The sequence below is a fragment of the Adiantum capillus-veneris genome, chromosome 20 (genome assembly GCF_014529385.1).
Source record: "Adiantum capillus-veneris isolate H3 chromosome 20, ASM1452938v2, whole genome shotgun sequence".
Classification (NCBI taxonomy): Eukaryota; Viridiplantae; Streptophyta; class Polypodiopsida; order Polypodiales; family Pteridaceae; genus Adiantum; species Adiantum capillus-veneris.
In genome coordinates, this window is record NC_140950.1 from 64,121,230 (window position 1) to 64,146,925 (window position 25,696).

The window sequence follows — 25,696 nt, forward strand, 5'->3', positions numbered from 1 at the left end:
GATCTCTGTGCTTTTCAGTACATTTTGCACACAGGAGTGATGCCTGACAGCATGAGCAAGGGCTTGATCTACCTCATTCCCAAGGAGGGTGGCTCCTTGGATGAGATTCGACAGTGGCGCCCCATCACCATCCTCAACTCAGCCTACAAACTTCTTGCCAAGGCTCGGAGTTTGAGGATCCAGCCACTTCTAGAGAGCCTTATACACGGGACTCAAACAGGTTTTGTCAAGGAACGCAGTATCCTAGACAACATCTTTACTTTTTGGGAGGCTTCTGCCCTAGCACGGCTCCCTGGTGAGGACCTGGTGATTCTTCTTCTCGATTTTGAGAAGGCATACGACAGAGTTGACTGGGACCTTCTAGAGGGCACTCTACGCAGGATGGGCTTCTCAAATGCTTGGATCAGAGGGGTGTCAGCTTTGTACAGACAAGCTCACAGTCAGGTACTTTTGGCAGGAGGTAGAGGTGATCGCTTCATGCTCACACATTCGGTCAAACAAGGCTTTCCTCTTGCCCCCTTCCTCTTTCTGTTCTATGCACAGGCGATGAGCAGGTTTTTGGTGTCGCAGCAAGTTAGTCTACGGGGCTTAGCACTCCCTATTCGGGAAGATGAGCTACTAGACACTGAGTTTGCCGACGACTCAGCCTTGTACTTAGATGGCCAGGAGGCCAACCTTCACAGGCGTGAGCAGGCTCTAGAGACCTTTTGTTGTGCATCGGGCGCATTGATCAACTGGAGAAAGAAAGTGGCTTTCTCGGTTTATAGTGCTCCTGTGCCCGATTGGATGCCACGAGAGGGTTTTAGGTGGATTTCCCCAGGGACTGTAGTTCGGTACTTGGGCTATCAGGACTTGTCTCCCGAGCAGTAGATTGCTCCCCTCCTCCTGTCTATCAGGAGGAAGTTGTTACACTGGAGCTCAGCACGACTTTCTTTGGCTTGCAGAGTAGTAGTGGCCAACTAGGTGTTGTTGGCGACTATGTGGTACATCACTTCTTGCTGGATCTTCTCGAGTTCTTGTATCAGCCAGGTAGAGAGGCTGATCAGAAACGTCCTTTGGTCAGGACGTGACACTCAGATAGCCCGAGCCAAAGTGGCTTGGTAGGTCATCACTCTTGTTCACAGGGAGGGCTTGGGATCATTGACCCAGCACAGCAGAGCAAAGCCCTTCTTGGGAAGTTCATAGTCAGAGGACTTCTTCCAGGTGAGGAGCCCTGGAAGGAGTTCTTGCTACCTGGGGTCATGTTTCCTGGAGTCCCATGGCAGCGGGTCCAACACGCTCTTTAGGTGACTGGTTAGAGTTTTCAGGCTTGTCAGAGGAGGTGCAGGGTTTCCAGCTACAAGGCATGAGAGGGGTGTAGAGCATGTGCCAGGACATCTCAGAGGCAGTTCCAGCTGAGTGGCTCGATGGGGGCCTTCACACGACTGGAGGTTCTCATCTCAATCTGGGCCTGCTCAGAGACTGTTCCATCCCTTTTCTTGGAGCTACAAGGTGAGGGACGCTTACAGCGAGTTGCAGTAGAGGCCCCGCAGGTGACAGAGTGCTGTTTTCAGAGGATCCGAGTGGTGGGCATCTGTGGGAGGACTTGTGTCATCGATCCTGACCCAGTAGCTCTTGAGACTGGACACTGGAGGCTGTGGGCTTGGGAGTGCTGTCCACTGGCACGAGTATAGTGGGATCCTGGTGAGTGGCTTTGGAGGGACCCTTTCTCTTCTGCAGACCACCCAGGTGTCCCGTTCTTTCAGTACACTGTTCGACTGGGACGTCATATACTAGCAGCACAGAGAGAGGCCCGCCCCGCTGCAGCACCTCATTGGCATGAGGAGGGTCTCACAACTGAGTTCTTGGCAGCCTTCTGTGAGAGGTTGTGGGACTCCAAACACCGAGGCAAGTCACCTTGTTTCAGTGTTTGGTAGCACACAGAGCTACAGCAGTTGGGAGCTGGCTAGTGCATAGTGGTCTCTCGGCCGCATGTGCAACTTGTGACCATCTTGTGGAGAGTCAGCGTCAATGTCTTTGGGACTGTCCTTTGGCACAGCAGGTGTCGCTTCGAGTTCTTCGGCTGATGCCTGCTCTTTCCACGGCTCGACAGTACACTTGGGGAGCAGCGGCTTGTCCACCCTAACGGGCCCGGCACTTCAGTTTGAGCTATCTTCCACCAACAGGATGATAGTGATGCAAGAGGGGCGACCCACACTCCAGCCTGCCACAGAGCTTACTCCACAGGAGTGGTGCAATGAGAGAAAGGAGTGTTGGGAGCTCATCAGTGGCCTGACACTCTGGTTCATCTGGCTTCCGCATCTTTGAGGCTCGCCCTGTGCCACCAGCAGAGACTGTTCACGATCTTTGGCTAGAGCTGATCCACACTCTCAGAGGACAGCTTGAGAGACTACAAGACAACTCCGACCGCATGCGGGAGCACAAAGAGGCTTTCCTTCGACTTTGGCGTCCTGGGCCTTTCTACACCATGGTCCAAGGTGTACTCCGATGGCACTACCGACCACTTGTGTGGCTTTTCCCTCCCCCCATTTCTTGATCTAGCCCCATTCTACATATGCTGGTTTTTTCATTGGGAGAGTCTCCCCATCATGGTTGTTGTAGCCCTCTCTTGAAGAGGTGGTTGTAGCCCTATAAGCAGTTTCATTAACTAATAGAAGGATCTTTTTCTCGAAAAAAAAAAAACTACTCTAGTCATGGCCGTTGCAAATCCTACAAAACCATTTCTTGTGATGACAAATGCTTTGGATTGTGCTTCTGGTGGTGTTTAATGCAAAATGACAGGGTTATTGCATTCGATAGCAAGAAGTTTACTGCTATATAGATCCGTTATCAAGTCTATGACAAAGAGTTTATAGCCATTATCCATGCATATCTTATCGTAAACATTACCTTTTGGGAGCTCACTCTGTTGTCAAGACAGATCATCAATCATTGCAATATATTTTTACACAATCGGTTATGAATCCTCAATAAGGACGTTGGGTGGAATTTTTGGCAAATTTCCACATGGTCATTGAATATGTGCTAGGACTTCAAAATTCGGTAGCAGATGCACTTAGTAGAATGCCTCAAGCTACGAATATGGCGATATCTACAGTTAAATTTGATATTCCTGATTGTTTTAAGGATGAATACTTGACTGATCGAGATTTTACTGAAATTTTTCAAGTGCTTCGAACAAACACACTTACACAGGCAGAAATAAACTTGGTTGCAGCATATACAATAGAAGATGAACTATTGTATTATGAGGACAAAATTTGTGTACCACATAATTCGCGTTTACGAAAGATGATTATTCAAGAACAGCATGAAGTACCTTATTTTGCTCATCCCGGCATCAACAAAACGTATAATCTATTGATAGTTGTTTATTATTGGCCTCAAATGAAGCAAGACGTGGTGAACTTTGTCAAAGCTTGTCACTCTTGCCAAACTATGAAGGCGTCACGACAATTAGCACAAGGATTGTTACAGCTTTTACCAATTCCAAATGAACGATGGGAAAGCATCAGCATGGACTTCATTACAACGTTGCCCAAATCTTCAAAAGACAATAATCAGATATTGGCGATAGGGGATCGATTTTCCAAAATGGCACATTTCATACCTTGCAGAATTACTGCTTTAGCACCAGATATTGCATCATTATGTGTGCAACATATATTTCGAATCCATGGATTACCAAAATCAATCATTTCATATCAAGAGTCGTGTCAAAGAAAAAAAAGGACAGCCAACCAGTATTTCCACACTGCCCTTCTCTCTCCTCCAGCACTGGCTCTCTGCTACTTATCGCGCAATACCACGGTAAACTTCTTGCTATCAAATACAATAACCCTATCATTTTGCATTTATACGCCACCAGAAGCACGATCCGAAGCATCTGTCATCACAAGAAATGGTTTTGTAGGATCCGCAATGGCCATCACCGGAGTAGTTGTCAAGGCTGTTTGAGATCATTAAAAGATTTCTCTGCTTCTAAAGACCAGGTAAGCTTGTCAAACTTCGTCAACCCTGAGAGAGGAGCAACAATGTCCGAAAATTTGTAAACCTTGGTACGATAGAAATTTGCTAATACCAAGAATGAGCGAACATCAGATTATTCTTGGAAGAGGCCACTCCATAATGACTTTGATTTTTTGAAGGTCAACTGCTATTCCATCAGCTGATATAACATGACCAAGATACTCGATTCGATTCTTGAAAAATTTTCTCTTTTTCTTATTGACATAAAGCACATTAATCCGCAATACTAAAAACACCAAACGAAGATGTTCTTTGTGTTCTGCAATATCCTTGCTAAAAACCAGAATGTCATCCAGATGATGACAAATTTATCCAGATATGGACCAAAAATTTCATTCATTAAGGTCATAAACAATGCAAGAGCATTAGTTCATCCGAAAGGTATTACCAGAAATTCATAAAGTCCGTATTTTGTTCTGAATGTCGTTTTATACTTATCACCTGCTTTGATTCTGATTTGATGATAACCAGACTTCAAGTCGATCTTCGAAAATACTTTAGCACCCAAAAGTTGGTCAAACAGTTCATTAATCCGTAAAAGAGAAAATTTGCTTTTAATCGTTAATTTGTTTAATGCACGGTAGCCAATACACAAGCGCATTGAACCATCTTTTTTCTTAACCAACAAGATAGAGCACCAAAAGGACTTTTACTTCGACAAATGTGACCTTTATCTAGCAATTCTGCCAGTTGTCTCTGAATTTCCTGAGATTCAGAATATGAGACTCGATACGGAGCTCGTGTAGGAGGAGCACTACCAGGAATTAGATCAATCGGATAATCTACTGGTCTACGAGGAGGTAAGATGCTCGGCAAATCATCAGGAAAAAGATCCAAGTACGGTTTATAGAAAGGTTGCTCAAGGTAATCTGTCACAAACTGGTGGCGTGGCTACCCAGTGCACACACAGACCCACCCCCGGCTGGCATACCCTCGGAGAACCTGGCTGAAATACTGAGGTGGCATGGCAGTTCAGCAACCCCGGAAAACGCGACGCACTTTGCGGAAAATCAGCCACGTGGCACTGCTGTACGGAAACCCGCTTTTTGCGGCACTGTTTACAGCGGGACAGCAGCAGCCTTTGATTTTGCTTTTTCTACGCAATAAGCAAGAGAGAGATAGCATTATTTTTGAAAGCTTTTGATGTATAGCTTTTGGGGCTCTTCTTTTGGCATCCCTTGTAAACCCTTTAAATAAGTGGACAGCCACTTCTCAGAGCAGCTGGACGCAGAGTCTGAGTGTGAGCGCCTGCCCGCACTTTTGTACTTTGAACTCAGATTAATACAAAAAGAAATACCGAAAGGGGCGCCAGTCTTTGGGGCCAATATCTCTAGGCACGGAACTCCGTCGGGCCAGTGTTGAATCAATTGTGAACTGTGAACTGTTTTGAAGTGGTTATTTGGTGCTGTTGCGGTAGATTCTTGACTTGGAGTGTCCCAAGTTTGTTACAGTGGTATCAGAGCACGGCCAATTTCTCTTCTACGGGAAATCTAATCCCAAATTTTTTTTCCGCAGTGCCTATGGCTCCACGCAAGGATCAGTCGACTCCCTCTGCATCCGGAGATGCGGCAAGGGATCACAACGAAGATTCCGGCAAGGAGTATGGCCCGCCTCGGCCTACTCAGACAGAGCGTCGAGAGATGGAGCGTCGTCAATTGATCGGCGATGCAACAAAGATGATGCTCAATTTTGCGAAGGACCCAAAATTTGCAAAATATATGAGCGAGACTTCTTTTCAGGAAGTGCATGCGCAGTGGCAGAAAACCACACCACCACCCCCAAAACCCGCTCTTAAGAAACCTTCTGCTCACAAGAAATATTCAGAGAAGGAATTAGAAGAGGTGGTTGATGCACGGATTGCTCAGCTTTTTGACGCGCAAAACAAAGCTAAAAAGCACGGCAAAAAGCAAAAGAAAGGCACTGACTTCCCCAGTTATTTGGGTCGTCAGTCGACATTTGAAAAGGCAAAGAAACAGAAGAAGCGTGTTCGATTTGAAGAAGTACCCAGTTCTTCTTCTTCTTCTTCTTCTTCTTCTTCTTCTGACAGTTCTTCTAGCTCATCTGACTTGAGCGAAGAAGACCGCGAAGGCAAAAAGCGAAGCAAGAAACAACGCTCCGGAAAGGGCAAGAAAAAGGCAAAGAAGTCTAAATCTCGCCCAGTGAGTGACAATTCTACAGAGGACTCGTCTACAGACAATTCAGACTCTGATGACAGCAACTTTTATGCAAAGAAGAAGAATTTTTATAAATCCAACCAATATGACTTTCTGGAAGATAAAAGCAAGAAGGTCCGAGAGTTTAAGGAAGGTGGACAGTCAATTAAATTTGACACGTTTTCGGGATATAGAGATGCTTCGAAGGCTGTCTTTTGTACAGCAGTTTAACATCGCTTTCGCAGGAGGACGCTACTCAGAGCACTATAAGATTCAGAAAGCTCGAACTTGGTGGTCCACGCTTCTTTTAAACAAGACTGCGCCAGTTAAATGGCTGAAATTGAAGAAGCTTTTTATTTCTTCTTGGCTGACTCAAGAGTATGAACGCGATATACGAGCTGCTTGGAACCATCTTCAGATGACCAAGAAAGATACAGAGGACGCTTATTGCGAGAGATTCTGGAGCTCTTTTCTACCCGCCTCTTCATTCAAGAGGATCTCGTTCAGAGAACAGATTGAGCGGTTTACCTTGGGTCTACCTACAGAGATCCGAGATCACTTCTTGGGACAGAAGTCAGCTTCTATTCAGGAGTTGATGAGTCATGCGAAACGGGGTTTTGCCATTCACTCTGGCAGTCTGGACTACCCCACCGATGAGGTCATGACACAACGAGCCGAACAGACTTCAACAAATGAAAGTAGAAAGAGAAAGAGCAACCCAGAAAAGAAGGATGCACGACCCAAGCTTACTCCTCAGGAGAGAGCTCGTTTCAGAAGGGAGGGGAAGTGCTTCGGATGCGGGGAACCTGGACATATCTCCGCAAAGTGCCCTAAAAAGGCACAGAAAGGACAGAATGACAAGGACAACGAAAGGCATGAGAGTTCGAGAGTAGTTGAGGAACGTGGAAGAAAAGGCAAGATGAAAACAGGACTGGTTCCAGATTGTGTGGATACTGATCCCAACACAATGGACAACAGTACAGAACTTTGCCGAGCTTGGGGCAAAGTGAAAGACCAAGAGGCCCTGATCTTCTTTGATGGAGGAGCCAAGGCCAACTTCATTTCACCGGAATTGGCGGCGGGGCTCGAGATCACTCCTGATCGGATGGGACCACTTGCGGAGGCTGTTCTAGCGGCACCCGGCAGGGACGTAGTCATTACACCTATCATTGGCAAACTTCAGTTGCATTGTCACGAGTATTTGGGGCATGAGGACTTTTACATAATGCCTTTGGAAGGCTGTGATGTTCTCTTGGGAATTCCCTGGTACCACAAGAACAACGCTGTGGTCGACTATCGGGCGAGGAAAGCGACATTGACTACAGAGAAGGGCAGAACCATTGTACTTGACATTAAACTGAAGGGCGAGTCTGTCCCTATTGTATCGACTTCGACCATTTCTAAATTAATGAAATCCAGTCTGTTTGTTTACTCGATCTTTTTATGAAAGAGTTTGGTGATGAGGATAGGACAAATATGTCTAAACCTGGTAAAGAACGCCAAGATTTCTCCACTCACGCCGATTGCTTCTCAGAGGGCCTACCAAGCGAGTTACCACCTGCTCGTCCTGAAGATTATACCATTGATCTGATACCTGGAAGCACACCACCGAACCGGCCACCTTACCGTGTGAGCCAAGCACAGAATGAAGAGATTATGAACCAAGTAAAAGACCTCTTGGAAAGGGTCTTGTCCAGCCTAGTACTTCACCGTATTGCTCTCCAATGTTGTTGGTTTTGAAGAAAGACGGATCTTGGAGAATGTGTAGCGATTATAGAGCTCTCAACAAAATCACCATCAAGAATAGATTTCCGATCCCTAGGATCGATGATATACTCGACAGATTACAGGGATCCTCGTGCTTTAGCAGGATTGATTTGAAGAGTGGATATAATCAGATCAGAATCGCCCCGGGAGACGTCTACAAGACAGCATTTCGGACGACTTTTGGGTTATTTGAGTTTTTGGTGATGCCTTTTGGCTTAACCAATGCTCCTGCGATATTTACCCGGATGATGGATAGGACTTTTCGAGAGTACAGGCTATTTGTTGGCCCTTTCTTTGATGATATCATTGTTTTCTCCAAGAATGAGGCAGAACATAGAGATCATCTGCTTCAGGTCTTTCAGGCATTACGAGATCGCAAGTAAGTGATTAATGCAAAGAAAAGTGAATTTTTCCTACCAGAGATACACTTTTTGGGACACTGTCTCAGCAGCGGGAGTGCAAATGGATCCGGCCAAGATAGAGACTATCCGTGATTGGCCCGATTTGAAGAATGTCCATGAAGTTAGAAGCTTCTTGGGACTGTGTTCGTACTACAAGCGGTCCATTCGAAAGTTTGCAGAGGTTGCTTCCCCTTTGCATATCTTGACACAGAAAGGAGTCCATTTCTCGTGGGGATCCACAGAGGTGACTGTCTTTCAGACTTTGAAAGAGAAATTAACTACGGGACCAGTTTTGACTCTGCCGGACTTGCAGAAGTCTTTTGAAGTATATTGTGATGCTTGTGGTCGTAGTCTGGGTGCAGTCTTAATGCAAGAAGGCCATGTCATTGCTTATAAGAGCCGATTGTTCTCAAGGCCGAAAATGACAGCACACATTTATGAGAAAGAGATTTTGGCGCTTATCCATGCTCTTACTCAGTGGCGGCACTACCTACTTGGAGCGGATTTTATTGTCTTTACAGACCATCAAAGTTTGCGCTACTTCTTGTCACAGAAGCAGCTATCGAAAAAGCAGATGCGGTGGGCGAACATCTTGTCACAGTTTCACTTCCAGATTGTCCATGTTCAGGGACAGAAGAATGTGGTGGCAGATGCTTTGTCTCGAAAGCCGTTGGTTCTGGCTATTTCCGCGATACATCATAGGAGCTTCGAGGATATGGTCGACCAGTGTGCCACTGATCCAAATTTTGCAGACGTTTTCACATGGATACGAGATGGGGAGACAGTAGCCGGATATTCCATTCGGGATAGCTACTTGATGAGAAAAACCATGTTGTGCGTACACATGAGGGAAAAGGTTATGACTGAATGTCACTGTCCACCTTTTACGGGTCACCGCGGTATCGCTACCACCATGAAAGGGGTAGAGAGATACTTCTTTTGGCCGAGACTCGAGAAGGATGTGGAAGAGTTTGTGCGCAGTTGCTTGGTATGCCAGAAGGTCAAGTTTGACAGGCATAAAGCATACGGATTGTTGCATCCTTTGCCCATACCCAACCGCCCTTGGGAAAGTATTGCAATGGATTTCATTTTTGATCTCCCGAGAACACAGAGTGGTCATGATGGTATCTGGACTGTTATTGACAGATTTAGCAAGCAGGCTCATTTCATTCCAGTGAAGAAAACAGTCAAGCCGATCACTTAGCGAGACTGTTTGTGGCCCAGATTTTCACATTACATGGCATGCCTAAGACGATTGTCTCCGACAGGGACCCCAGATTTACGAGTTTGTTTTGGAAGGCAATTTGGGAGAACATTGGCACGCGGTTGCAGTTCTCGTCATCGTTCCACCCGCAGTCTGATGGGCAATCTGAGATTGCCAATTCAGTGGTTTTAGATTTTATTGAAGTCTTATATCTCGGATCAGAAGACTCAATGGGAAAAGTATCTACCTTTGGTGGAATTTGCCTACAATAACACGATACACTCTTCGACGGGGAAGGCACCATTTGAGATTGTTGAAGGTGCTGCGAAGGTTCCACCCTTCCTAAGCACATTTTTGAAGCGGACGAGTATGCGCAAGACTTAGACACAGCTTTTGCCAAGGTCCGCGAGGCTTTGCAGAAATCTCAAGAACGACAGAAAAAGGCAGCGGATCGCTATCGTCGCTATTTGAAATTGAAGGAGGATGATTGGGTGCTCTTACGTTTTGAGAAGGCACGCCTGAGAAAGAAGGGAAAGGAGAGGCTTTTTCCAAAGCTTAGCATGCGATACTACAGACCTTTCCAGATCTCTGAAAAGATCAATGATGTCTCCTTCCGACTAAAAATGCCTGACACTTGGAGGATTCACAATGCATTCCATACGAGTCTCTTGAAACCTTTTAAAGGTGATGTGCCTGATAATGGGGAGCCTGATGAGCAACCCGAAGTGGAAGAAAACGAGGAGATCTTTGTTCCTGAACAGATTTTGGCACATAAGGACACAAAGAATAAAGGTAAAGTCCGAAGGCGGTTCTTGGTTAAGTTCAAGAACTATGCTGCATTGGATGCGAAGTGGATGGAGGAGGAGGACCTAGCAGATACTCCTCAGATTGCAAAACTTTACCTCGAAGCTTTTGGTTTAGCATAGTCTACTCCAAATGGAACCCAGAATTTAGCTTGGCCGGAGATCTGGTGCAGTGGGATGCACAAGAGGGGAGTTACTCCGCTCCTTTGTCAACAGATGCCTTGATTTTTGTATACTAGAGTCACTGATGTCTCTTTGAGCTTCAGGGATACTAAGAGCTGATAGTATTCTGTTGTATGACTTTATGAAATGGAATTCCTGAATATGAAAATGATTTGTTCTTGACTTGTTTGTAAGTGCAGGAACTGATAAACGAAATGACTACAGCATTTTGGTCTAATTGATCTTGAATAGACATGGTTTCAATAGGGGTTAGTCAATCGGCCATCACTGGATCTAGATGCGATTGCTAGCTACATTGCCGATAAATCATGGTCTAAGATCCGAATGAATGTTGAATGTCATGTGATGTCGTGTGATGTGACTGTTGATTGGTACATGTGCTAGATGTGTGTTCCTAGTACGTAGGTACTAACAGTCAATGTCTGCTAAGGCAGTTTATGATTTCTATCTGTTTTGCAGGCGTAATCAAGGGCGATTACAATGCTTTCAAGAGGGGGGTATGTCACAAACTGGTGATGTGGCTACCCAGTGCACACAAAGACCCACCCCCGGCTGGCATACCCTCGGAGAACCTGGCTGAAATACTGAGGTGGCATGGCAATACGGCAGCCCCGGAAAACGCGGCACACTTCGCGGAAAATCAGCCACGTGGCACTGCTATACGGAAACCCGCTTTTTGCGGCGCTGTTTACGACAAGACAACAGCAGCCTTTGATTTTGCTTTTTCTACGCAATAAGCAAGAGAGAGATAGCATTATTTTTGAAAGCTTTTGATGTATAGCTTTTGGGGCTCTGCTTTTGGCATCCCTTGTAAACCCTTTAAATAAATGGGCAGGCTTCCCACTTCTCAGAGCAGCTGGACGCACAGTCTGAGTGTGAGTGCTTGCCCGCACTTTTGTACTTTGAACTCAAATTAATGCAAAAAGAAATATCGAAAGGGGCGCCAGTCTTTGGGGCCAATATCTCTAGGCACGGAACTCCGTCGGGCTAGTGTTGAAACAATTGTGAACAGTGAACTGTTTTGAAGCAGTTATTTGGTGCTGTCGTGGTAGATTCTTGACTTGGAATGTCCAAGTCTGTTACATAATCTGCTGGCTTTGATACTGGTTTGAATTGAATTGTATTAGTTGCGAAATCTTCAATGCTACGTATCATTAAAAGTGCTGTGAAGTTCTCAGCTTTTCGTACCATCCGTTTAACTTGTAGTGCAGAAACAACAGTCACCGGTTGTACGCGAAATAAGCCATTCAAAGTCATAAGCCGCCCATCCTTGTAAACGGTTAAAGTATGTCCTCGGAAGCTGATCAGAGGATCATATTGATATAACCAGCATTGGCCAAGAATCATATCATAAGTGGATAATGGCATTACTTCGAAAGTAAGTCTGTCATGATAATCTTGGACGTCAAAGGGAAACTGTTGAACAATTGTGTTGCACGTTAAAAATGAACCATCTGCTAGCCCAACATTGTATGGTTGAGTACTCTAGACAATAGGCAATTTTAGTCAATGCACAATGTTGATGCTCACAAAATTATTGGAACATCCGCTATCGACCAAAATGTTATTTGGTTTGCCATGAATGAAGCCAAGGAGACTTAAGACTTCATTAGACAAGTTGCTCGGTATAGGCATAGTATTCTTGGCATTTTTTATTAAAAATGTAGCCACCTTGGAAACCCGTATTGTATTAACACGTTTCCATATGTCTTGCTGTGAAGTAGAATCTGCAGATTGGTCAGAATTAAAAGATAACACTACAGATGTCTCTCCATTTCCGTTTCGTCGCAGATTAGACGATTGAGGCTACTTATCACATTGGAACCATCGATGAGGTCCACCGCAAAGTGTACATAATCCATCTTTGGACGGTTGCGAACTGAACTGTTGTGGAGGAGCGGCAGAAGTTGACGCTTGATTTCTATACGAACGTCTGTCCTGATAAGAATTTTGCCGAAAAGATTGTCGGCCTTGACAACATCGATTGAAATTAGACCGATCATTTTGAAAATTTGGTCTATTGTTATGCGCTCTCGGACTCCAAACACTAGATCGGGACAAAGAATTAGCAGTTGATTAAGACTGTGAAACATTAGAACCACTGTGTGATCTATTGCCTGAATAAGAGACGTCACGATGGTTTCGAAAAGGGGCACGGGATCCGCGACCAAATGGACGATCATCGGCTCGACCAAGCGGAAGTGGTCTCTATGAAAGTTTCCTAGCCGTTCCACATACAAAATGGCATCCTCAACTGTAGGGGGGTTTTCCTTGTGTACATCATCGCGCAGGGTGGGCTCAAGTCCATCGACAAAAAAGTGCAATTTATCGTCGAGACTAATGCTCATTATCTCCAAGTTTAGTCGTTGGAACTGAGATATGTAAGCAGCCACAGAGCTTGTTTGCTTTAAGTGGCGCAGCGCAGAACGTGCATGAAAATCAGAACTTGCTTGCACAAAGGCTTTGCACATTGCGCGCTTGAATTTTGCCCAAATCGGCGTTTGTTTCCCTAAGGCAACCCGATTTTGCTACCAAAGAAAGGCAGTGTCTTTCAGGAGGCTAGTAGCTAAAGTTACTTTTTTTTGTTTCATTATATCCAAGTTATTGAAATAATTGTCCATTTTGAATATCCATTGATCAATCACCCGCTTATTGCAACAACCATCATAAGGTTCCGCGGGTTTTATGTCCACTTGTTTTTTATTAGATTCCGTAATTAATCGAAATAAATATTTAAGAGTAAGATTATTAACCTCATTAGGTGGATCTGGCATGGGTTGATCTTTGCCGCACATTGATAATGTAGAACTGGTATCCTACTGAGTTGTCGGCTGTGTCAGGGCTTTGACTTCATTTGATAAGGACTGGAGCATGGACTCGAATTGGGCCTGTCGTGAAGCTTGGGCCTCAAATTGTTGTTGAATAGAGGCCAAGAGTGCGGCTCCGTCCACCTATTCCTGCCCTGTTCCGAGTCATGACGAGCTCACTGCTCGTAGCGAGGCAAGGCTAGAAAAGACCAACCTGTAGGCAAAGTAGACGGTGTGTGTAGTGGCTCCGCGAACTCGGCGAATGCCGGGTCGTCCTCCGTGAAATCCTCGATCTCGTCGAGCTCTAGAGTCAGTGAAGTGTAATCTGGCACGACTTTCTCTGCGTGGAAAGGAATCAATGTGTGGGAAGTCTGGATCTCGGAGAGGTTATCCACGTAACAAGTTGGAATGTGGTGTGCGACGAATGGGAAACAAGTCAAAATGAACTCGTAGTGTGGTAGCTCTGTCTGCTCGCACCGAATGGTAATCTGCCAAACTAACCACCTCTGGAACCCGAAACGGCGTTGCGAGATGTATAGGTACTCTCTTCCTGAAGGATTAGGGAGTTCGGGAGAGTACGTGGGAGACGGATTCTCTGCAGGAAAGGGCGAAATTGGGACAGGTATTTCGGTGGGTTCCGGCGCAAAAGAATCTAGAATCTCAATAATTTCGGGTTCGGGAGTATCGGGTATTGTGATAATTTCGAGGGGAGGAGGATTTTTAAGAAGGATTTCCTCCGAGACTTCGTCAATGTAAGAGAGGAAAGGCAGAATCACTTCAAAGTCCTCCTCGGCCATGAGCCACCGCGAAAGAATGCAAGGGAAACTGAGCACCAGACAATGGGTTGTGCTATTGGTGGCTGTACGTAATTAAAACGATGCAATATCCACAGTTAAGGTGAATGATTTTAATAAAGTTCAAGTGGCCATAGGCCGCCCGGAATTTGGTCCACCCCTCCATTTTATAAATGAGCTATCGTTTGTTAACGAGTATATTAGCCAGCAAAAGGTTGCAGATTGCAGCCAGCGTAAAAATTTGAAGCCAAGCGCTGCCGATTTGCTGATGTTTGGGGAGTAGAACAGTGTTGCTGCTGCCGCTTGGGAAGAGGCGTGGCGAAGAGTTGCAGAACTATTCAAGTCCTCACTACGCACAATATTCTCCGGGTACACGCATCTCCACCATTATGCACACATCAGCCACTCAGGTAGCACTACACGCTCTAGGACTGCCCAAGAGACTGAAAAGATATACACTTCTCTAAGAGAAGTTATGCACATTCAGAAACTTGAATTGCTTTTCATTAAGTTATGCCACATGTATTTTCTTAACACTTCATTGGAATTTTACTCATATTGAACTGGACTTCCTTTTTCTCCTTAGTTTTCATTGAACAGCCTTGCCTTTCATTCATATATATATTGGGTAAACTACTAAAGAATTGACACAAAACGTTTTATGAACATATGCAAATATAAGAGCATTAGGGGAGCTAACCATATGGGGCACCACATATTTCAACACCAAGGCCATGCATGATGAGGCAACAAAGGGAGGTCAATGGAATATTGTGGGGATTTCCTCAAGGAGCTGGAGGTATTCCAGCACAAGAACCTTTGCAACATGAAACACGTGAAGTGCATATAGGTCTCTGTTTTCCATGAAACTTTCAAAGGAAAATGGAGGCACTCTAGTGTATTAGAAAGGAAGATTGGAATGTAGAATTGGGCTGTTGATGAACTTTGGTAAAGATTGCCACCCACACATTGCCGGGGGGGGGGGGGGGGGGGTTAACCTCCAATGACTGCACCTAAAGAGGTGCAGATAGAATTGCTTTATCCCCTTTCTATTATGTGTGTATGTGAAGAGTGTAATTTCTGTCCTCCATCTTTTACTTTTAACTAGTCCATCTTTTTCATTTTTGAAGTGTTTTGTTTTTTATTAGTCATCTTGTGCAATAATTGACTAGTCCAACTTGTGCGCTCACATGCATGAGTAATTAGTGCCTGTGCCTACCGCTCATGCGTGTATTCAAAACCACCCTCATGTTCATCCAGTATTTGATTACCAGCTTGATTGCACAGTGCATGATAACTGAGACCATGCAGCTAAGCATATTTTAAATATAACAAGTGGTCGTCACTATCGAGCCAACGACGGCAGTACCGCCTGCGCGCGCAGAGAGAGAGAGAGAGAGAGAGAGAGAGAGAGAGAGAGAGAGAGAGAGAGAGAGAGAGCGCTATCTTAAAATAGCTTCAAGATAAAACTAAAAATAGCCTTGAAGATGTGCACCAAGATTGAACAGGCTCTACGCTTATACGACTACAGGCAGGGGCCACAAAGCAAGCCCAAGACACACATAAAAGATCACTAAACACATTTCTCTGTCAAAAAGGCTAGTAGAGAACCGGTCACAATAGTATCACTTACCATCCAATGGTTCTCTCTCTCTCTCTCTCTCTCTCTCTCTCTCTCTCTCTCATATATTTGCGAACATCCGCAGAATAGCTCGAGTACCTGATGCCGAGGCGGTTGCAGCTTGCCGCGCCTTCTTTGCGGCCTTGCGCTTCTTGGGTCCGGAGGGCATTGCAAGCCAAGAAAAACTCGTAGCAGCGCTGCTTTCTCTGTTTTACCCCTTGTTTTTGCGGAAGTATAAAAATACATGGGGTAAATGACAGAAATATTAACAGGCATTTTAGAGCGCCAACCCATAGGCGAGCATTTGAATAAATCCATGGTATTATTTGACATACTTGATGAGGTAGACATTTTGTACTCAAAGAATTTCAAGTGATATTTTTTTTGACATAATTTTGATTCAAAATCATGGAATATGTACAAGATTGAAATGTGAAGATTAGAATTTAAATCGGTCCGTATAATTTGAGCATCCCTAAACCGGCTCCTCGATCCATCACCCAATTCTTTGTCTTTGCGGTGCATGGGCCTGCAAGCCTTTGTAACATATGGTCAAATGTAAGTCATTTCCATTGTGTGCTATAGTTGGAGGTATTTTGTCTAAAGATTCTCTCTCTCTCTCTCTCTCTCTCTCTCTCTCTCTCTCTCTCTCTCTCTCTCTCTCTCTCTCTCTCTCTCTCTCTCTCTCTCTCTCTCTCCACTACAGGTAAGCCTTTGTGAGTTCTCACAAATTCTCTAGCCTGCATGTCAACGTATAAGACTTATAAGACGAGCCAACATACCCTCACACTTGAAGCGAACATCTACATAACTTCCTTATCAGAACAACTAGTTGCGGTTGTGGTTCTAGAGTGGAGAGGGTGGTTTGGCCACCTTCTACTTTTTAAAATGCACCTATTTTTTGAGATTTATATGGTATGGAATAGAACTATCCTTGAAAGTAGCATGCTTCCCCAAAACCATCACTATTTAGTATACATGATAGCACTCTTACAAAGAATTTAGGGAGATGCTTGCTTTGCTCAATATATCACACAAGAAAACCAAAAACAATTTAAGGAAGAAATATGAAAGACAAAGAGAAACAAGTGATCAAATCATGATGCCCACCACAAATCCACTATGGGCAAGCCACATTGCGTTTTTATTCAATCTATTCTAACTTATTGCTCATTCTTAGATAGCTTGCTTTACTCTGTTGCAAATTTGGTTTGGGAAACTAATATTTCTTTAATTATCTTTATGACATTTATACACCTTACTAGTTTTCTTTGGCTCTCCTTCATTTTTTTAAAGGAAAGCAGGCTTGTACAAAGGAAATGCTCCCAAAAAAAATTATTTTTTATTTTTTATTTTTAGCACTCAAATCGCCAGATACTTCTTCTTACATAATGTATGGCAAACAAGAAACCGCCGTGTATTTGAAGGAGGTTTGGAGGTGGCAAGCTTCGCAGAAATTACTCAAGAAAGCAAAGTGCTAATATAGACGCTCGGGCGCAAGCAACACTCGGAGGATTGATCTAGGACTAGTTGTGCCTTGCTGTCAGCAGATGGAATGCCTAGGACGGGGGAAAATCTTGGCCATGGGTAAATAAAAGATTTCATAAGGACAAATTTTTGGACTTTGTATATCGAGGAGGAGGCGTCAAGTTGGTGGGGGTGGCTGGCCTGATAACCGATGTAATTATAGTCCTTGGATGATGTCATGGCTCAACAAGAGCATGACAAGACCTTGTCATTTTTTGGGTTGTTCAATATAATTCAGTCACAATTGTGAGTTTCGCTAAAACAATGCTCCCAAAATTTTATCAGCTCATGTGACTCGGGAAGATTTATTTCAATTGGACTAAGATATTTATGCCGAAAGGGGTATGCCAATGTTGCCCTTACAACAATAATGTTAGTTTTATGATAGAGTAGTTTGTATATGCTATGGCTTTGTCATGATATGTGCTTCGATTCCTTAGCTCATAGATTTGGAGTATGGTTAGTTATTGTGATTATTTTTAATTTATTGTAACTATTTAAGGGCATAGAATCTACGCTCATATCATTCAAAAGATTAATGACAATGCTTACAGTTTATAATTACCTCTTTATTGACGTTTACATTATTCTTTTCACATAAGTTTGCTATGCTTGGGTTTCGAGGCAATCTTCCTATTCTACATGTGACTCACAATCTTCCTCTCTTACAAGTTTTGACCCTTGAAATTTTTTTGGATCATGATGTGACTGTCACATGTGTTCGATAGCAAGCACTAAATTGCTTTTAAACTTGGGGGTATGCTATGAAATTGTGTATTAAACAATGATTCATTTCTAATCGACTACGGTATTTTTTGGGTGAGAATTTGATTAATGTGTGTTGACCTTGGGGCAATCACTAATTTAAAGCTCCATGTATAGCATGCATTCTAGAGATTATTAAGAATGCCCTAATATACATGTTACATATACATTGTGGGCCTATTTTTAAAAATCCACCCCCCTCTAATGTATACCAAAAGTATTCATTTTTATGTATTAATAATCATATCTAGGTAACTCATGCGATACAATATACTCTTTTAAACATTGTTTTCTTCATTTCTGTATGTGTCTGTGTTTGTTGTCTACGTATAGAAGTTACATATTGCCATGTGTAATAAGTGACCGTGAAACAAAAATATCGTTCTCAAAGTTTTTATTCATTGCATTTTGAAGTTCGACGCGTGTCCATTAAATTATAATTGTGTAGTTCAACATGTGTTTATTAAATTATTAATTGTGTTTAAAAGTTTCAAGACAAGCCATGAGTTGACAGTTGTTAAACAAGGTGAAGGATCACGTTGGCATTTTAAAACATGAGTTGAAAGGTTCATGAGGCCCTCTAATGTGGAGTACAATTCACCAATTGCAAAGTTTTTATATTAGAGAAGGTCCAACAATTGAGATTAAAAAATATTTTTAAAAAACTATTTTATAAAGGATTTGTGTATTTTTGCAACATTAAAATAGTACACCATCAAGCTTTTGCAAAAGTGTTAATGGAGTTTGAATGGTCTTTAACCTAATCAAATCAATCAAGCGCATGCACTCAAAATAGGTTTGGCAAGTCTATTTGTTTCTAGAGATTGTGAGTGGAAATTGAGGTAGCAATCCAAAGCCTACATACAAATTTCATAAGAACGATAAAACTTGCCTAGGTAAGAGTGAGGAAAAGTTATATTTTTTCAAAGAGTGCATAGTCTAATCAAACAATTTTATTTCTGAGCCAACACTATAATCTCTTGGAATAATATTTAAGTTTTAAATCTTTAGTTTATTCAAATAGTTTAGGGAATACTATGTCTTTGGACTCTGCTATGCCGGAAAAAATAAAAGGAACAAACTAAAATACCAATAAATATTTCAATAATTCAATGATGCTTCACATGCCAAAGCCAAATGTAGGCTGAACTCTCTCCTTCTTTAAGGCTTGTTTTAAAAATCCAAAAAAGCTCAAATTCTCTTGATTAGCATTCTCAACCATGATTCAAATCTACTTATCTTTTTCGTTTCCCATACTCACAATTGTGAGTGGAGATTATATATTAATTCAACAAAGAATGTGCAATGAAACTCACCACCGAAAAACAAGGTGTACAATTCCTCAGCTCAAGCCGATGATGCACCTAGAGCATGTTTTCATTATTTGGCTTGTACATTAGACTCTACTCTTGACCCTAATATATCTATATATATGTATATAAGGATAAGGTCCATGCTTTCATGCACGAGATCCTTGAACTGAGCTATAACAAAGGTTCTCTCAAAGACTTGAATTTATTTGCTTTCTAGATTTGCTTCAAGTAATACTAAATGGTAATTAGTGTGCATACCAAAATTTCTTTGTTTTGAAGCCTTCTCCCTGCTAGGAAAAAGTCATTTACAAAGAGGATAACCTTCCAAGTCATTTGCACCCATATGTAGCGGCAAGAGCCCCGCAAAGAAGAGCAGTCTTTAAATAGATGCAAGAAATCCTCTAAAGCTACTTTACATACAGAGAAAGTGTCTGGGCCAAGCCCTCTAACAAGAATCTTGTTTCCAATTAGGATAGTCTCCCCACAATACATTCAAATGAATATCTTCATTAAGCTCGGCCATTTTACATCCCAAATGCTATTTACACTGTTTTCTAGGCATTACATTTCTAATGTTTTCAAAAGTGCAAAAGTTCTATCTTTTGGCCAATGCCAAACTTTCCAATCTTAGCTCTGACCCAACAGTAGCCTATAGGAATTTGGGTAATTGGACAAAGCTTATGAGACTCTATTGATCAAAATCCTTTTGGTTAGATTCAACCCATGTTGCATCACCAATTGGTCACCGATAGTTCTTGACATCCCAAAGATGAGCTAGATTGGAGATCCCTTTGTTATTGGCATGTGTGGAAACTTCCCTCCAAAAGGTATTCATGGACCCTCCTCATAACTTTGAGAGCCAAGGGGGGCAGTGCAAGATGGAGCACCGTTTGTATCTAAGTTATGCCACCATTCCAACTATAATGCTGCTTTACTACACTTTCTTAGTAGCTCCCATGTGCAACCTATTGGATTTAGAAAAGCCCAGCTTGGATTGCACAATTTGTCGTACATTCTAGTCTCCTTTCGAGGGACTCCTTATGAGTAGAGCTCTACTTTGTCATACATATACCAAGCCATGACTGCCAAATCCTGCCTTTGATGAAGAGTATATGGGAATTGTATTTTATGAAGAGAAAAGAATCATTGACAAATAATTTTTCCAGCAGTTGTTTTCCCATTGGCAATGATAGTCCTTGAATCTCCCCTTTCACAACGTTCTCCTTGAGTGACATTGCCAATGGATGAAAGCTAATTGCCAATAGTAGGGGGGAAAGTGGGAAACCTTGTTTGATTGATATTTACTTTAAACATTCTCTCAATCTTATTGTTGAAGAGGAGCTCAAAGTAATAACCATCTCCTAGGGTGTAATCTATTGCGCATATTCTAGGTCCAAATCCAAATGCCTTCACGGTTGCTTCAATGTATGACCATGAAATTGTATCATGCACCTTGTTGAGGTCAAGTTGTAGGAGGATACATTCTTGCTTGGTGAAGTTTGCATATTCGATGCTGACCATTGCTGCCAAGATGTTGTCATAGATTGATCTTCCTTGATACACCCAAGTTGATGTGGGGTGATTACTTTGTCTAGAATTGGATCAAGCCTAAGTGTTATAACCTTGGCAATGATCTTGTAAGCTACCCTCTTTCATGCTAGCATCCATTTGTCCCTGTATCAAGGCCTTGTTTGTCATTTGGGTTAGTGGTAATTTAAGATCCTCCCAAAAATCTTTGAAAAATTATACTGACAGTCCATCCCACCTAGGGGACTTTTCCTTCCCTAATGTCTTCAAGGGGCCCCAACATTCATTAGTTGATATGGGCCTTTCTAGGGATTTCACTTCTCTTGGCAAAACACCTCCTCAACCAGTTGCAAGAAGACTTTTGTTTAACCTATAATTTGGCTTAGATGGCTTGGCCATATCATTCTGGGCTTGGAATACATTCCCTATGTCATCCGTGATATTAGGTCCCTTCTTCCTTTGACCTTTATTATTCTATAAAAGTGAGCTTGGTTGGTAGTCTCAAGTTTGAGGACAAGTGCTATGGCTTGCAGATCGAGAAGCTCAACCTTTGCTTCAAGCCACATCTTGTGATCCTCCTTTAAAGCATTTCCTACTTAGTTTCTTTTAGAGCTCTTCTACTTCCTCTTGAATTCGTTGTTTTTTTACTATTTCTAGTATATGAATATACCAGTTCTAGTTCTCTTGTTAAGTTCATGTCTTTGTACTTCCATTTCAGTTTCTATATGATTTTTGTTTTGTTTGGTCTAATATGGTCTCTATATCTGATTTGGATAATTAAACTCCAAGTCTCCAACCTAGAATAGTTGTCGCGGAAGTGACCATTTTCATTTTGGCAATCACGGTGCTCAGCTCAAGCTCTTGATAGTGAACCTATCTTTCAGTTGGAATTTGGAGCTAGCAATTCTACCCAGATGATCAAGACGAGAGAGGAGACCTACCACAATATTTGTGGAGGAACAGGATCATATCAACACCATGGTTGAAGAGTTGGAGTAGGGTTCTCATGGTGGGCCTGATTTCGAGAATGAGGAGACAAATGTCAACCATGGCCATAGGGATGTTGATGGGTTTGGGGGCTCTTAGCACTCTGCTTAGTCACGGAGAAGACATTCAGAGAGTGCTCTTATCTTGCTCACAGGGGTCACATAAGGTCAATAAGAAGGGCAAAGGAAGGAATAGACAAATGGTAGTGATGATAGCATACAAAGCCAAAAGGCAATGTTGGGATTCAAGCCAATTGGCCAGACATCCCACTTACTACTAACCCATCTACTAACCTAACCTATAAATACACTTATTCTTTAACGCAACAAAATAAGGAGCTGCAAAACAGGATAACGTTGTTGTGCGCTCCACCCAACAGTAGGTCTCTCTCTGTGCTCTCGCACTTGCACTCGCACACGCTTCCCGCGGCACCTTCAACTGGTATCAGAGAAGGTTTGTTCTTGCCGTTTTTGCGTCCGCGCGCGTGTACTTTCAAAAGTGCAAACAAGTTTTCGATTTGGCATCGGCAAATTCAGTGTTCCGAGAGCGTTCCCAACAGGTGTCCTACGGTTTTACCCCTCTTTCGAAGCTGTTCGTGCAGTTGAAAGCTTCATCCGAGCTACACTTCAGGAGTTGTATTTTTCGACTCCACTTTTGCTAGAAGTACAGGTATAGGTATAGGACACATGTGCAGGTTGTTCATAGACTATTTTGGGATTGTATATAGCCATTTTATGGCTATTATGTGCTATTGAGATGGTGTTTATGGGCTGATTAGGAGCACTTTTCGGCATCGACATTGTCTTGGGTTTTTAAAACATCCATCTCCTCACAGGTTCTTGCATACATACAGGACATCCAGGTTTTTTATAGGTTGTAGTGTTTTGCATCAGCACAGATTTCAGTGGGAGTACTTGATGCGCATATGCATTGTTTTTGGCACTTTTGATAATGCTTGAGCTCTTTTGAGAGCCGTTTTACTCCCCACAGGGATTTGTTTACTGCTTGCACATTTTGTTTGGCCCCTGTTTGAGCGCGTATACTGCATCTTGCAGTATTGTTGACAGTGGATGTACGTTGAGTTGCGGAAACTGCCATATGTACCTTTTGTGGAGCCGATTTGGCTTGTTCTGGTAGTCCCGCCATTTTTGAGACTCGGTTCGGATGCCCTTTCTGAGACTAGGCTGGTTTCTTGTCTGCATAACCTTTTGTGAGGGTCGATAGAGTGAGCTTTTCTTGAACTGGGGGATTCTCGAATGTTGAGATCCTTTCGGTGATACAGGTTGCTGAAGTATCCCTTTTTCATGGCCTCGTCATAGGACATGTATAGAGAGGGCTAGGTGCATTTGACACCGTGTTGGCAGCCTTGGTTCAACTTTTTGACTTTTTATGCACAATTAGTGGTTGATACGCCTATCTTATGCTTTGAGAGCATTACTTTTGATGCGTTACTGATCTCTTGTGACAATTTTGGATTGAGATTTTGCCAATTTTTCTTGGGAAACTCTGCCGAATTTTTCCCAGAATTACCAGTGTTTATTGCCATATTATCTTTAGCTTGCAGCCATGTCATCTAGTGGTGAAAAGGATATTTACAATATCTAAAAATTTGATGGGACGAATTTATCTATTTGGAAAGAGCAGATTCAAGATGTTCTTATACAAAAAGGCCAGCTAGATCCTATCATGAAGTGCTCACAGGGCGAGTATACAGATGTTGAGTGGGAGAAACTTGATGCTAAGGCCAAATCTACCCTCCGTTTGCATTTGGTCAAATCTATGTACTTTACTATAGTTGGAGAAAGGAATGCTAGAGATGTATGGGATAATTTGTGCTCCAGTTATGAGAACAAAAGTGCCATTAATAAGGTTTTCCTGATGAAGAAGTTGTTTGACCTTTGTATGAAGGAAGAGGGTACTATTTCTACTCACATTAATGATTTCAATATCATTTTCACTCAGTTGACCACTCAGGGTTTGGTCTTCGATGAGGAAATCAAATGTATCTTCTTGTATGCAGTTTACCCTCGTCTTGGGATGCGTTCTGTACTACAATTAGCAACTCAACACATGCTACCGGTCTAGTGTACAATGACGTCCTTGGGAGTCTGTTTACCGAGGAGATTCGCAGGAAATCTCTCGAAGGCAAGAAGGATGGTGATGTGTATGTTGCTAGTGATAGACAGAGGGGTGCACTCAAAGTCGTGCCAAAAGCAAGGAACATGGGGGCTGACATAGTAAGTCTCGGGGTTCTATGCGTAATGTCAAGTGCTATCACTGCCATAAAAAAGGGCATGTGAAGAAGCATTGTAGGAAATGGCAGCAAAGCAAGAAGGATAAACAATCCGGTAAAACTATTAAGTCAGATGATTCAAACAAGGGCAAAGCAAAGTTAGAGGAGATCAATGTGCTAGAGTCTTCAAATGCTCCTATTGTAGAGACTCTTCCAGCGGTTGTTATGCCACTTACCTCTGACGTATTGGTCTTCAAGGTAGATCTACCTGTCAAGGCTCTTGTTACAGAAGATACGCAATATGCACAGAATCGAATAGTAGATTTTGGTGCGAGTTGCCATGTGACACCACATAGAGAGTGGTTCTCGACTTATTGTCACTCTTGTGGCAAAGTGAGACTTCGTGACGCTTATGAACTAAACATTGAGGGTGTTGGAAACGTCAAATTGCATATCTATAGCCGAGCTACCGTCTATTGAGTTGTGGCATTGCCGGCTAGGTCATATTAGCTAAAAAGGAATGAGAGCTCTGACTCATTTTGGCTACTTACTTGTCTTGTCTTATGTTGACTTTCCTGTTTGTGAGCATTGTATCTATGGCAAACAGACTAGGTCCGTTCATTTACCATTGGGTCAAAAGCAAGTTGAACCTCTAGATTTAGTACATAGTGATGTTTGTGGTTCTATGTCAACCAAATCTCTAGGGGGGGCTAGCTATTTTGTGACATTCATAGATGACTCTACTCGAAAGTGTGGGCATATCCTTTGAAACATAAGGATCAAGTTCTTCCTATGTTTCAAAATTTTTTGGCACTTGTTGATAATCAGTCAGGCAAGAAACTCAAGAGGTTGCGGACTGACAACGGTGGAGAGCACGTCTCCAAGGAGTTTGACAATTTTTGTGCTAAAAGGGGGATTAAAAGGCAGTTTACTGCAACATACACACCAACTCAGAATGGAGTTGCTAAGCGCATGAATCGTACGATTCAGGAAAGAGTCACAACCATGCTTTCTATGGCAAATCTCACACAAGGCTTTTGGGCAGAAGCCGTCTTGACCGTAGTGCACATTATAAATCGTTTGCCTAGTACGCCATTGAATTATGAGATTCTAGAAAAGTTATAGTCTAAACGTAAGCCCCACTATGACCATCTACGTGTTTTTGGTTGTGAAGATTATGCTCACGTGCCTAAACAACTTCAACAGAAGTTAGAGCCAAAGTCACACAAATGTATTTTCATTGGATATGGTGCAGATGGAGAGATGGGATATCATCTCTGGCATCCGGAATCTTGCCAAGTCATCCGTAGTTCACATGTGATCTTCAATGAGTCGAAGATGCATAAACAACCTATCAAGGAAATAGAGGGTCGGAGAGTCACTTTTGAGGATGTTGCCTCAGAGACAGTGAAATCAACTCAGCGGGCTAGTGATGTACCTTCTACTAGCAATGCTCTAGAGGGAGCGGATAGCAATGGTCAAGGAGTGAGATGGTCTACTAGAGTCTCTCGTCCACTTCCGCGTTTCGAGCCAGGTCTCGATTACATCATGTTGACCGATTGCAGTGAGCCAAGCTGCTACC

General features: G+C 42.9%; 1 protein-coding gene across 2 annotated transcripts in view; it reads right to left on the minus strand.

Annotated features, from left to right (window-relative positions):
- LOC147432620 (uncharacterized) overlaps window positions 1-15,986 on the minus strand; it is a 63,629-nt gene extending 47,643 nt beyond the window's left edge. For both annotated transcript variants that reach the window (XM_086491613.1, XM_086491612.1), the window contains exon 1: window positions 15,862-15,986. In XM_086491613.1, the coding sequence (XP_086347739.1) occupies window positions 15,862-15,931 (70 nt within the window). In that variant the 5' untranslated portion in view covers window positions 15,932-15,986. The remainder of the gene's footprint in view (window positions 1-15,861) is intronic.
- Between the last annotated feature and the right edge of the window lie 9,710 nt (window positions 15,987-25,696).